Below are 13,375 nucleotides of genomic sequence, written 5' to 3'. Positions count from 1 at the left end.
CAAAGCCTCGAAGAGGAATTGTGATTTAGTCGTTAGAGATTCACATTACTATCGAATTATAATCTCTCCCTCATTTGACATTATATCATTATGATTTACTCAATATAATGTATATGCTTTTCTTGAAACTTATCGGTGAAGATTTTGAGAATGAAACTATTTTGAGGGTTCATTCAATCATATAAAATAATAGCTATAAACTTGCCTTTGTCCACTTTTACTTTCTCCATGTCCATGCATCTGATGAACAAAAGAAAACAATCAGATTTACTTCTGCCATAGTTAAGTAAAATAACGATTTTTGGCAGAGACAACCTAGCAAGTAATTAAGAGAGACGATGGCCCTAGATCTCGAGATTGAATTGCCTGATGGAGTCCAATGTGCTACGCTCGAATCTGAAGGGTCATTTCCAGTCTTAAGGGTGAACAGACAAAATCCATCTGCAGTTCCACCCATTGTCGACAAAGGACATCATCCTTATTCCTCATTATTCGTTGGAGGTCTCGAAGTAAGTTTTTTTTATCACGCCCATGAGACATCTGATCTTGATACCTTCTTAGAGACGATGTTTGTACGGATTGGGAAAATAAGGGCACGAGCGAATGCCAAGGATGCGACGCTTGTCAAGTATTGTTAAGTTCAAGCAAGACTTCGGTTTGCAGTGCTGGAATTCTCACCCTGAAGAGTCCTGAAAGACAGTACCTCGGAACAGCGGCGCAACTCAACATCAACAATCCGGCAGTTACTTTGCCTCACCAATATAGCTCAGCTGCCATTTCTCTAGAAGCCAGAAATCTGCCTAGTCCAAGTCAAATACGAGTTGGGTGGATAGTAAGAATGTCTGAAACCATCGCGCGCTCGATTCCCAGAATTACCTTAACATAACAACATATTTATACACGTGAATTGCTGCATTCAATTAACAACTTGGGACATTCACCTTGACAGGTGAATCAGGATTTGTACTGCAGCAGTCAGACTCATTGGTACTTGTCATGGACGGTGAGCGGCCCTAACCTTGTGTAACCCTAATAATCAGAAGGTCGTAAGCATATAAAAAGATAAATTAAGGCTATCTACAAGTTGGTTTTGTGTTGTTCTTGCTTGCATGTGGATCGGAATGATAATCACAAATCCACAGGATGCTACAACGTCGATTGCCCAGGCTTTGTGTACCTTAATCGTCAAGTGTCACTTGGATCCTATTTTAGTAACATCTCGGTCTACGATGGGATTCAGAATGTAGTGTGATTTGCCATTAGGCAGGTGAGCTCAACACATCTCCATTTACCACTACTCCACTTCTTTTCTGCTCATCTACTGCTTTTACTGATGTGAGGAGGCTAATACATTTGACGAAACCCTAGAAGCTAAACCCTAGTTTCACCTACTAAGTGAAGTTTCCTAGTACTGAAAGACGCTTGAAATCCTTTGCTTAACCTTCATGTCGAGGTCCTTGCCAGAGCAATATATGATTACTCCTCCATTTTAACGTGTTCATCTCAAGTTCTTACTTGTGGATATTTGGACGAATGCAATTTTTTCAGCACCCAAGATGTGGTCTGCCACGATAATGCATACATCGGACGAGCAGAGTCACGCTGTTATCTAGAAGGCGATAACTCACTGAAATCAGATCTGCTCTATCAATATAGCTTTGCGTTTGGGGGACTTGGTGGAAATCAATGTTGAAACGAATGGAACGTAAATTTTGAGATATTGTCCTAAATAATACACAATCAAGGTGATATATTGTCCTCAAGGCACGATTCAATGATCATCCATGCCGAAGGATTGAGCAATGACCGGGACTGATAAAAATCTGCATAGTCAAAACAGTTCATTAAACTTCTCATTTTTTTTTTTTTTTTTGGGGTCGAGATGTTATTTCTTAACTTCAACTTAATTCTTAGAGCTAATTACAAAACCCAAGCATAGCACCAACACGAATGAATATGAAATTTTTGGTATTCGCGATTGGTTCTGCTTGCCATACCATTCATTGCCGGATTGAATTTGAGACCATCCTGAGAAGCATAATTGGTTGGAAGTATAAAAACGAGAAAAACCAAAATGAGGAAGAGGAAGAGGGGAATGAATGTTCCTACTTTCAGTAGAAAAAAAGATAAAAGAAAAAGGAAAAGTCGAAAAGGATGGTATCAGACCACACCGGCATAGCCACCATCGCAGCTGCAGCTGGCGCTTCCGCCGCTGGTGTTGCTTAGCCGGGGAGGTTTGGTGCTGAGACAGCAACACATGAGGCCAATCAGCAGCATGAATCCCCATGCAGAGGCCAGAGCTTGCAACCATTCCCTCATCTCCTCCCTTTGCTCTTGTTTAATTGAACTGATGCTGGTCTCGAGCGAAATTGTTTCTAGCTCGCAGCTTTTATGTGCGCGTCTCTTTCGTGGATGGGATTTCAGGTCGCGCGGTTCTTTGCTGCTAATGGAACGATGGCATCTTTTCTTTTGAACAAGAGAATAATCGCATCTCGAAAATAGAGAGAGGTGAGCACAAGATTTTCAAAGAGTCTGATGCCGATATTGAATGGACCTATCCTGTACCATTAATAGCATGCGTAGAGTGGCAAAAGCTTGCTACCAACTTCATTAGACAGGCCCAGGTCGAATTAATTGAAAAGCGAAAAGAGAACACCACCAAAAACAAGAGGCGAGAAAATGGAGCACGTATGTGGGAATTTGTGGAAAGGGATTGAAGGTGGACCCTTCCACACATGGAATTTGAAAGCTGAAAGAATGAGGAATCGAAAAAAAGGCATTGAATGATAGAGCAACCAAAAGGAAGAAACCCACGTTGTAAAGAAAGCGGGGCAAAAGGCAAAAGGCAAAAGAGTACTTTCAATTCATCAGGAAGAGCCACACGTACAGCCAACAGATCCTCTCTGCTTTCTTTTCCTTTTCCATTTGCGTACAAAAGTTCCTCTTGCATATGCATCAGACATGTATCATTTCTGAATCTCCGTTGGTTCGAGAAGAGCTTCAATTATTGTGATCGCGAACACCATGGTGTTGCGCCACCAAATTGCAATTACACCCAGTTGACTGTTAAGAGTCAGTATGTAAATGATGAAAAAAGCTTCTCCAAGATTGTGAACTCAACCATCACATGAGAAGCTAATTGCTGCCACAATGCATCAATGCATGCATTCAAGAATAGACATATGCATGAGCAAACATGCACAGTCCCTGACGACATCTTAATCAGTATTTATTTTGGTTGGATACAGTATGCCGCAAAAAGAGTCAATAGCCGAAGATGTGTATTATCCTGCTAGGTCCAAACATGCACACAGCCATCTGAGATAAGCCAAGGGAGGAGAGATCATCCATGCCATCCATGCTATGATAACTAAATCAGAGTAAAACTGAGACTTGGATATACATGAGTCACTCGCTCCAGACACCATCCAATTGATCAGCAGGAAAATAACTTGGATGCAACCGCATTTTCCGCCTAACATCATAAGCTGAACAGAAGAACCATATTCAACATTTCATTTCTTCTTTTAGTGGGAGGAATCACAAATAAGCAACCACCTCAAGCATAGTTCATGAACCAGGTTTCCATTACCATATCAATCTGAAAGAACTCTAACAATGAATTGCACTCGTTATTGTTTTTCTGATAATAATGCCAGAGGACTAGTTTTCTTTACAGGACAAAGTTCTTACAATTTACATTCCTTCCATTATCAGCTAGAGTCAACAGCCTTCACCTGACAAGTCCAGACTCCAATAACCTGAAGCTGTTAAGAGCAGTAGGTGCCGTCTCAGCAGTTCACCAGTTTGGAGTAAAACCCTATAACCGGACTGGCTTGTTGGAAGCTGTTAAAAAACGAAATAAAGCAATATTGATCAACTTTAGCAACTCAAATTCGAGCTAAATATAAAAATAACATAAAATGAGAAGGCGAGCAGCTTATATCCATGGATGCCTTAAAAAACATAGAAGAATGTAAGCTACATAGCTGTTGAACAAACTGCATAAGACTGCATCACAACTGCATAAGACTGCAAAAGGGTCGTGATAGAGTAATTAGAGACATACATACAGAAAAATCAGCAACCCATTTCCCAGTTACTCTGCTTCATTAAAGGTCGCTGTAATTGCGCCAAACTGCACGAAACTCTTCACGAAATGTATTTAGGCGTGCTTTCAGGTTTGGTGTTCTGAAACTTGCGTGAAGGACAGTAGCTGGAAAAAAAAGGGAATGTAACAAAAGCAAATTAGAATAAAAATTAGAAGATGCTAGAGGCCAAATCTGTGCTAGAAAGAGAAAGAGAGAGAAAGAGAGCGAGAGGGACGCACCAAGGAGTCCAATGGCAAAAGCCCAGAGGAGAGTCAAGATTCCACAGGAAACATACCAAAGCACAAGACTCGCTGAGGAGAATAAGAAGTGGAAGGGATCCAAAAAAAAGGAAAAAGTTAAATGCAGTCACCATATACACAAAATCCAAAAAACAAAGATATAATTGATCACTAAAAATGCTGATCATAGGTTAGCACCAACCAGAGGCAAATATCGAGACAAACACCCGGCGAGGCTGGCCACAGATATGGATTGATCTTTTTGCTGATGGACGTCCACGAATAACAGGTCTGCAGAAGAATGTATAGAACTAAGTACAGCTCTGAAATATTCTTTTTGTAGGTACAATCAGTAAGCACTTCACTTACATATGAGAGGGCCTCAATTTGGCAGCAAAATGTGGTGAAAACTGCCTCACAGTCCTTGTTATCTTCTCACTGAAAGTGCCTGCAAAGCTGTACTAGAATCCTTAGCATGTAGATAATGCTGAAAGACATATACGGAGTACAAGAAAACAAACAAACCAAGTATGACACTTTACTGACCATCAAAGAAACTACTGTAAAGTATCCTTCTATTTTTCCAGAGGTCATCAAATAACTCCCATCATAAGGCCCTCAGCCCCAGTCCAAATATAAACATTTGGATAAAGTATGGAGATACAGGAATTACACAGAGCACCTTCAATTTATCAATGAATTAAATATGCAGACAATTAGAATCAAGTTGAGCACACCAAAAGTAGAGGACAACCACCTTGAAATAGATTTTGAGCAACAAGAGAGAAAATTAAATTAGTGGTGCTCTGTTAACTATATATTTATATCCTTTCTAATTTCAATTGAGGGACATAATGGCAGAGTTGCAGCCTGCAAAATACTGTAGCTGCCATTACAGGTACCACTAGCCATTATGACAGCCACTTGGACTGTCAGCAATGCGATTTATTAATTACACTGTTATAACAGACAGAATTAGCCTTGGCACAAGCTGTTACTGCAGCATCAATGCCACAACCCACCAGAATCTAAATTAAAACGTTCAAAAAGGCCACTAATTTGAAATAACTAGGTGTTGTATGCCTGTGCATATTGGACACAGATATATGGAACTAGCTTTTCTTTTTTCCAGAGAAAAAAAGGTGAAAATGCCATTAATGCAGCCATCAAGTTCAGTGTCTTAAAGGTTTGACCTTCAAGACAAAGCAGTGGTGATGCATTTTCTAACAAATCAGAGAAATATGGTACCGTGTGTATGTTTCCTGTAACTAATCCATAGCAGTTGGAGCTTTCAATAGCGGTACCACGGAATTCCTTAGGTATTTTGGCAAAAAACTCTCAACTAGAGCACTGCCCTTGTTAAGGTAAGGTGCCTTACAATAGATTCTACAAAGATGTCATTCACCTTCAAGGTGCTTTGATGTCAAAACATATATTCCCAATATATGAACTATATCACTAGCAGTGTTTTACAAGATCCTTTTATGTGACAAGTAGTTAGGGGAGTTCAGCATGAACAAATCAACCAGCCAATAGTACAACAAAAATCACATTTTATGAGGTTGATCAGCTTAACCCATTTTAATACAAATTGACCCATTTAAACTAACCTATTGCTTTTGAAAGAAAACTCAGTCAATAAATTATTGCAATTTTCAGTGTTGGTTAAAGATTACTTTATAAAAAATTAGCTGACTTAACCCTCATATAGAAAGAAATAAGAGGTTTATAATGCTCAATCTCAAATCCCAGCTACCAAACCACTCTCCCTCCCTCCCTCCCTCTCCTAAAGGCCTGCCAGGCCCATTTCAAGACAACCCTACCCGACAAACTCTTCTCCCACAAAATCTCTCATTTATGTCATCCTATGTCACTCGAACCACATCCTTTTAATTTCTTCTTCAGCGTTACAAGAGAGGAGTGGGAGTGCTCAAAACTCAAATACCTAAACTCTTCTCTAAACAAAGCTCCTTGCAACCAAACTGTGATTTTGAGATACAAACTAATGGAGCCTTTAATATTAATTGGTGTAATACCTGATGTTGTATACTTGTTACTTCATGTCACATAGTCGTATCATTAAAATTTGACATGGTGACTGTCTAGTTGTCATGTTAAGTTGTTACTAATTAGCATGTCAGGCATGCCATTCCATGTGAAATGCTTCCTTACCCACGTTGAGTCTGTGATGAAGAAGTTTCATAGACTTAATACATGTATTGTGTTCAAGTTAAGAAAACCTAAAATATGCTCCCATACCGGCACAAGATTATGGCAACACAACATCAATCACCAGCATGGGACCTACTCTGCGATACATAATGCACCACGGATATATGATCATTACACTTCAATGGGTCATTCCATTCCACCTCTTAAAAAAGGAAAGAACTTAGTCAGCGTTAGTGATCCAACAACGTTGAGTGGAAAGCCCGTTGCTCGATGGATAAGAGTTAATCTAGATATAAGAGGTTGATCTTCCCCAATGGATCCTTGTCTTTCTTAATGTCTCAAATGGCAACAAGTACTTCAATTTGTCTCCTATGTAAGACAATTTTCACAACATTTACGAACGGAGGCCCTTTTTCACAACATTTACAAACAGAGGCCCTTATTTTCATAGTTGTCATTCCTTTACTTAATTTTAATTGATTTGATTTTTCACATGATTGATGATGTCCTAGTAAAATTATAACTATTCTATTTATATTGGGAAAAAATTGAAGCAAAGTTTGAATTGAAGGTTTCCCATCAAAATCTATGTCATAAGTAGGATACCAATAAGACACATACCACAGTTAACAAATGAAGGTAGATGGATAGATACGGCACACATCACATCATCAGCAAAAGGACTCCACACAACATGCATTGGATGGCTCAGTCCACTCTTTGAAGTCGATCACTAGCACATTAATTAACACCCCCCCCAAAAAAAAAAAAAAAAAACACTCTTTTCTATTGCTCTCACCCAAAAAAAAAAAAAGAAGGAAAAGAAAGATCATAAGCAGAGTGTGGGGAGGAGAAAGGAAGGTAAGATGGAGCACCTGTCATTAAGACATGCAGTACTGAGAGCTGTTAAAAGAGCAGCAACTATGGCAAGAGGCCTCCTAAGGAATCCCAATCCTGTAGTTGAGAATCAAATTTGACAAAAGGAAGAATTAATTATGAAATGAACCAGTAGTTATGAACCTTTGATTGCATGCATGCATACATGTGATGTGCAGAAAGAAACATAATAATCAAGTCGTTACCTCCACTCACCTAGAATAACCATGATCATGATGAAATAGTTGGTCCGATAGCTGCAATAGTATAAAAGGACATTATGGCCAAAAGGAAAAGAATCAGTATAGAGCAACAGTTTCCTCATGCAAACACCATGGCACTGGTATAGTGGAAGCAAATATATCAGGTGGAATATCTAGAGGAAAAGAAATTCTCTACAATCAATCATTTCCTGCATGACAATTACCAGAAGTATCTCTAAAATCTCAACACAAGCAGCTAACTCCAATATTTGCATCAAAATATATGGTCAGGATATCTACAAAATATGCAAAGACCAACTATCTCGCGAATAAATGATCACCTAAAACTCAGATATGTTCCTATGAACATTTTGTCCAACACACGCGCCACTCCCCCCCTTTGCAAATGGAAGGCTTATTCACCAATGTTACTTTACCCAAAACATGAACTGAACAAACACAACCCATCAGGAGCATCGAACTGATTTCGATGGGACACCATCAATCATGACAATGACGAAAACAATATGCTTCACAGAGCACTCAACGGAGAAACTCTGCAGGGAATTGACAGAAATGGCATAAAATGGCCTAATCAAGTCAATTCTATCATTTTGCTGATGAGAAAAGGTCAATTCTTATTATCATGCAGCGGCGAAATACAGTTGCCAACATCCAAAGAATCCTCGATTAAAAATAATAATAATAACAATCCACAAAAGACATTATAATCACATTTCTCAAATTCTGATGCGGCTAAATTCAGTAACAATCGTCAAATCCAGAAGCAGGGAACAACGCGAGATCAAGCGGAGAAGGTCGCGAGAGAGGGGGAGACCGTACTAGTAGAGATTGCACTTGAGGCGGCTGCTCCACTTGGCGTACGACCTGGGGAGGGTGAACCTGGAGAAGAACTCGGCGGGGGGCCGGGGCGGGGACGACCACTCCACCTCGCGGAGGGCGCCCGCCAGATCCTCCGCCGTCACCGCGCCCCAATCCATCGGCGCACGCGGCGGGATCGGCCGTCGATCGAGGCGGAGGCGGACCGGCGGTGGCTCGAGAGGCGGGAGATGGAAACCCTAGGGAAGGCGGGCGAGAGGACGGCGGCGATCGGAGGGTAGAGAGAGAGAGAGAGAGAGAGAGAGAGCGGGACCTGAATTCGCGAAGACCTGCGTGCGAAGCGTCCGATTGGGCAAAAACGGATTTTGGAGGTTTTTCCGCCGGCACCTGATGGAAATTACCGTTTGTCGAAGTTGCTGCGCGCTTGACCTTTGCTCTAAAAATGCACCCCCACAAATTCGATGACTTCTAGTGGAAGGCGGGTCCGTTTCTCAAAATTTATAATTCATCTTGAAATTGAAGGTTAATATCCTAAAAATTTCAAATTAATATATATGTGATAAATTTATCCAAAGTAACTTTTAAGTCGTCTAAAATGGCATATTTATGACAAATGTACTAAAACTAATTTCTAGGTTATAAAAATCCCCAAATTGATATATTCATTACGTATTTACCATCCGTTAGTTTTGGTCAAATTTTATCATGAAATTACTAAATTGGACACATGACAATAACTCAATTCGACATGACAAGTTCATGTGAAAAATCCACATCAATTTAGGATAAACTTATTACAAGTGTATTAATTTTGGGTTTTTAGGAATATCACAATTAATTTGGGGCAAATTTATCAAGGGTTTATTGATTTTGGGTTTTTCATGACATTAACCATTGTCCTAAAATAATCAACAAAGCAAATAGAGGAAAAATTCGAAGTTGCTACTGTTCACGGATGCTCTCTAGGGGCCAACTGGAGTACTATTCCTACAGATTCTTGTGCTGCTAATTTCGGCCGTTTTGACCGGTAGTTGGAGCTGTTCTTCGGTGGTCTTGGGTGCCTTCTGCTGCTCTTCAAACCCCTCTAAAGTGTAGCCTGGTACGTGCTCTTTTGTGGGCTTTATCTGGTTGCAATGGGTTAGGGTTTTGTTCGCAATTCTGTTGTTTCGAGTATGCTAAATCGACGGAGTCCGAATCCTTCCGGGCCCGTTTTGATGATGAGGGCCGAGTTTGGACATCCCTCGTTGGTTGCTCCTTTTGTTGGGATATACTAGCGGAAACGATAGGATCTTGATGAGAAAATCGGGACACACGGAAATTTACGTGGTTCGGTCCGAGTATCGGTGTGATCGATTTTCACTTCTTTTCAATTAAATAATTCGCCCTTCCCATGAGATAACTTGACTAATCGAAAGTTATTAAAGAATTTTAATGCAACGGCAGACTTGAAAATTCGACTTCGATGGACATCCCTCGTTAAAATTAGTTGGGTGATTCCAACTAATTACAAATTTCTCGATCGGCACTAAACCGATTTTTCTGTTGTTTTGGTACTCCGTTTGAAATCTGAGATTTTTCACGACAATCGAGAGTTGCCAATGCGTCGAAAATATATATTGTGGCTCGGGAATAATCGAACGGGTCGACACCAAAAGTTCCCAAAACTAACCGATAGTTTAAGTTGTGCTAAAAATCACATTTTGACTGAAATTAACCGAGGAAATGATGTCGATTACAGAAATTAAGAATTGTCACGTGTCACAATTCATCCCAAGGACATTGTTGCGACTTCTCAAAATTTATGGATGATGGGAATTGTTCACGAAATATGCAAGATCAGCAAATTAGAAGAGCAAGGGAATTGCCACATTTTAAGTAGGATTTTAAGACCTCTAATATGAAACAAATTAAGAGGTATTATAATTGGTTACTAAAGGACTTGACCCTATTGAATGGGATGTTAGATTGGTAATTAAATAAAGAAGAAGTCTCCTCAAAAGGGAAATTCATAGGAATTCCTTTTTCCTACAACTTCACCTCAATTTCCTTGGTATTTAATGGAGATTGACTTGGAAAAGATAGGGGGATCACTTGATAAGGAAAGGAACTCATTCTCCATGGGATAAGGCTATGAGAATCACTTCAAAATTCGGTTCAGCCGTTTACGTAGATTTCCAACCTTTTCTTTCATCTCCTCTAGAAGAAACAATGTTGGAAACTTGGTGGGAGCCTATGAGGGTGATGGGTGGCCAAAGTTTCCATGGAAAATTAGGCAAAAGGCTTAAGGAAACTTCAATGAAACTTCCCATCAATTTTCACTCTCCTTCCCCATCCTTTTCTTACGCATAGAAGTCTGTTTGTTGTAAGTCTGCCTGCTGTATTTTACACGGCAGTTTCCATCTTTCCCTTTCTTCCTCTTAGTTTATTCTTCTTCCTTGTCTTTTTCAACGTACAAACCGTTGCTTTCTCTTTCCTTGAACGTTAAACTTTCATTTCTGCTCTGCTCCCTCTTGAATGACCAAACTCCATACTTAGTTTCCTCTACCGAAAAATTTATAAGTTTGTGTGTTGCCGTTGCCATCATACCACTTCACAATCTTCTGCGGCTTCGGCTCAACACCATCACCAAGAGGATCAAGGCTGGTCTCTGTGTTGCTGTTCAACCACCAACGAGAGCCGCCGTTAGCTGTGTTTAGGTGAGTTGTCTTCTAAATCTGGACTAGGGGTTAGGAATTTGTACAAGTTAAAAATATGTAGATGGCGTTATATATGGATAGATGTTGGTTAGGGACGTTATGATAGACATAGAAAAGCTTAGATAAGGCTTAGAGAGCAAAACAAAAGTCGTGGTGGAAGATTCGGACTAGAACAGTAGTAGATTACTGAAACAGTTTTTAGAACGTGTATGTTTTGCTAATTTTGTAGACAACTTTGTGTTGCGATTTTGAAATGATTTTGTTCTGAAGAAACGTTGTGAACATCTTAAATAATAACATATATTTTTCTCTTAATTTTTTAGAAATTAAAAAGATGACGATTTAATGACGTCATCCTCGGAACAGTAATCGGACAGTTTTGTAATCCGTGACCTATTATGATTCTGAGGGCTGTTAATGACCTTTAGAGGTCGAATTTCCAATTGGTTCCTTCACGAAAGTTGTTTGTTATAACTTTTAGTTTAACATACTTAAATTTCAAGTCAAACGAAGCAGATTTCGACCCAAAACGAACTGATTTCGATAGGTTTGGCTCTCTGGAACTGGACCCGATTTTTGTGCTGGATAGAAACAATTTCTGGGCCGAATCCAAAGGATCTGGATCTCGGTGTCTTCATGAAAAATGTTTGTTTATATGTTTTCTAGCACGTATCCGAGATCGTATGGATGACTTTCTGACTTCGAAATTGGAAGAGCGTTATTGCAGTTCTCTGCCAATTTGGATGAATAAGAATATACTTGTTTTGAAGAATTCTTGCCATGAAAGTGCTCAATTGATGCTGTGGATGCTGTATATAATTGATTATTGAAATGTGAAATTTATCATATGCATTCACAACATGAGATTCCCCAGCCTTTGAGGCCGGGCGATGCTCTTCGTCCCCAACGGATGCGGTCGAGAACAATGACTCTAGATGTAGACGTTCCTCAACGGTGTGAGGCGATGCCCGGTTATGCCGGAAGAGAGGTAGATTGAGATCAAGATGCCCCGGAAGACTGTGAGGAATTGACTATGGCCTGTATGCTTACATGGATATTCACACCTTGCATATGCTTATGTTAAAGGTGTGAACTTGATACTGTTAGGAATATTTTATTTGATGCTAATATGCAGGAACTTGCTGGTGTTAAAAGAGTGGTAAGAAATGTGATTAGATTGCATGCTGGATGTACCCTTCACCTAATCTGGAATTAGGAGATTTACTCGCCGAGATGTGATCTCACCCTTAGAGGGCTAACATTTTTCAGGTTCTTAAATGGAGGAAGGCTAGATCGTGTATAGTCGGTCGCGGTAAAGGAGGAATAGGACTCTCGCTATCTCCTTCCAAGTGATGACGGGTTTTCCGTCAAGACTGGATGTAGGGTGACAGCTCACCCCCGAGATATTGAGAAGTATGGTATTGTAATAGTAAACCCCAGTTTATAAATAGAAGCTTAGTTAGTGGTTAATCGAATAGCTTCACTTTTGTATCAAACCTTGGGGGTGTTAAACTGGTCTATTTACATAGATATGATAATGTTATAGTTGTGGTTTGTGAAAAATAATATCCTACGTTTCTATCCCCTTTGTTTTTGTTGTATGGAGATTGTTTACGTTTCCGCATGTGCAAAACAAATGAATGGGTGGCAACAATTCACAGGATGTTGCAAATTTAAAATCGACCATTGAGGGATGTGCATGTGCCTAGGGTTCGGTCGTGACAATCGGTACTGCGTCCACGGGGAGGCAGTGACAAATAATCCACTAAAATCGGAGAATCGAGTTTACAATCGCTCAATCGCTCAAGTGTTTCCCGCACCTAGATTTAACCCCAAACCCCAAGTGTATAAATAACAACTTAATTGGGAATAAACTCACGGCACAAATTACCGCGCTTTCAAAGCTCTCTACGAAACGCTCTACGTACGTCAAACAAGAACAGCGTCTTCACGTACGTATCCTCTTCGTAGGGCTTCAGCAAACAGTGCGGACGTGTGGCTCCTTGCTTCGTAGGTTTTCAGCGTGCGGCTCTCAGAGAAGAAGAGAAACCTGCAGAATTCTGTTTATATATGTTTACGTGTGTGCCCAAGGTCAAAACTTTGACCTTGGGCCCACCATAAATTTCCTATTTTGGCTTCACAGAAGCGTTGCAGAGTCTTCTTCGAATTCGGATGTGTATGCGTGTGTGCCCACCTTGGGCCCACCTCCTATTAATTCAATCAGCCACATGTGAATGCCCATGGCGTGGGACCCCACC

The 13,375-nt window shown here is 40.2% G+C and overlaps 1 protein-coding gene and 1 long non-coding RNA gene across 3 annotated transcripts; one reads left to right on the top strand and one right to left on the bottom strand.

Annotated features, from left to right (window-relative positions):
• Positions 1–3,489: 3,489 nt before the first annotated feature.
• LOC104433064 (PRA1 family protein A1) lies at positions 3,490–8,867 on the bottom strand. 2 transcript variants are annotated; one of them, XM_010045701.3, is made up of 8 exons: positions 8,425–8,867; positions 7,595–7,635; positions 7,378–7,456; positions 4,700–4,786; positions 4,533–4,621; positions 4,331–4,402; positions 4,070–4,216; positions 3,490–3,846 (listed from the first exon to the last, which is right to left on the bottom strand). In XM_010045701.3, exons 1-7 carry the CDS (start codon positions 8,580–8,582, stop codon positions 4,113–4,115), a joined length of 630 nt encoding a protein of 209 aa, XP_010044003.2. In that variant the 5' UTR covers positions 8,583–8,867; the 3' UTR covers positions 3,490–3,846; positions 4,070–4,112. The 2 variants fall into 2 exon arrangements, with proteins under 2 accessions (XP_010044003.2, XP_010044004.2); XM_010045702.3 differs by having other exon boundaries at positions 4,074–4,216; positions 8,425–8,737.
• Positions 8,868–10,943: 2,076 nt separating this feature from the next.
• On the top strand, positions 10,944–12,700 carry LOC104414160. Its single transcript, XR_005545486.1, has 2 exons — positions 10,944–11,117; positions 12,387–12,700. It is a non-coding gene; the product is annotated as an uncharacterized LOC104414160 (long non-coding RNA).
• The last annotated feature ends 675 nt before the right edge of the window (positions 12,701–13,375 follow it).

This window comes from Eucalyptus grandis, chromosome 1 (genome assembly GCF_016545825.1).
Source record: "Eucalyptus grandis isolate ANBG69807.140 chromosome 1, ASM1654582v1, whole genome shotgun sequence".
Classification (NCBI taxonomy): Eukaryota; Viridiplantae; Streptophyta; class Magnoliopsida; order Myrtales; family Myrtaceae; genus Eucalyptus; species Eucalyptus grandis.
Note: the sequence above shows the minus strand (reverse complement) of the source record. Positions and strands in the feature narration are given on the sequence as shown.

What these genes read in the sequence shown, in the direction of transcription:
- LOC104433064 (XM_010045701.3), bottom strand. Translation starts at nt 8,582, where the DNA reads ATGGATTGGGGCGCGGTGACGGCGGAGGATCTGGCGGGCGCCCTCCGC. An exon ending in CATGATCATGGTTATTCTAG is followed by an intron (nt 7,457 to 7,594) that starts GTGAGTGGAGGT and finishes TCTCAACTACAG; the next exon opens with GATTGGGATTCCTTAGGAGG. An exon ending in TTTTGCCATTGGACTCCTTG is followed by an intron (nt 4,217 to 4,330) that starts GTGCGTCCCTCT and finishes TTTTTTTTCCAG; the next exon opens with CTACTGTCCTTCACGCAAGT.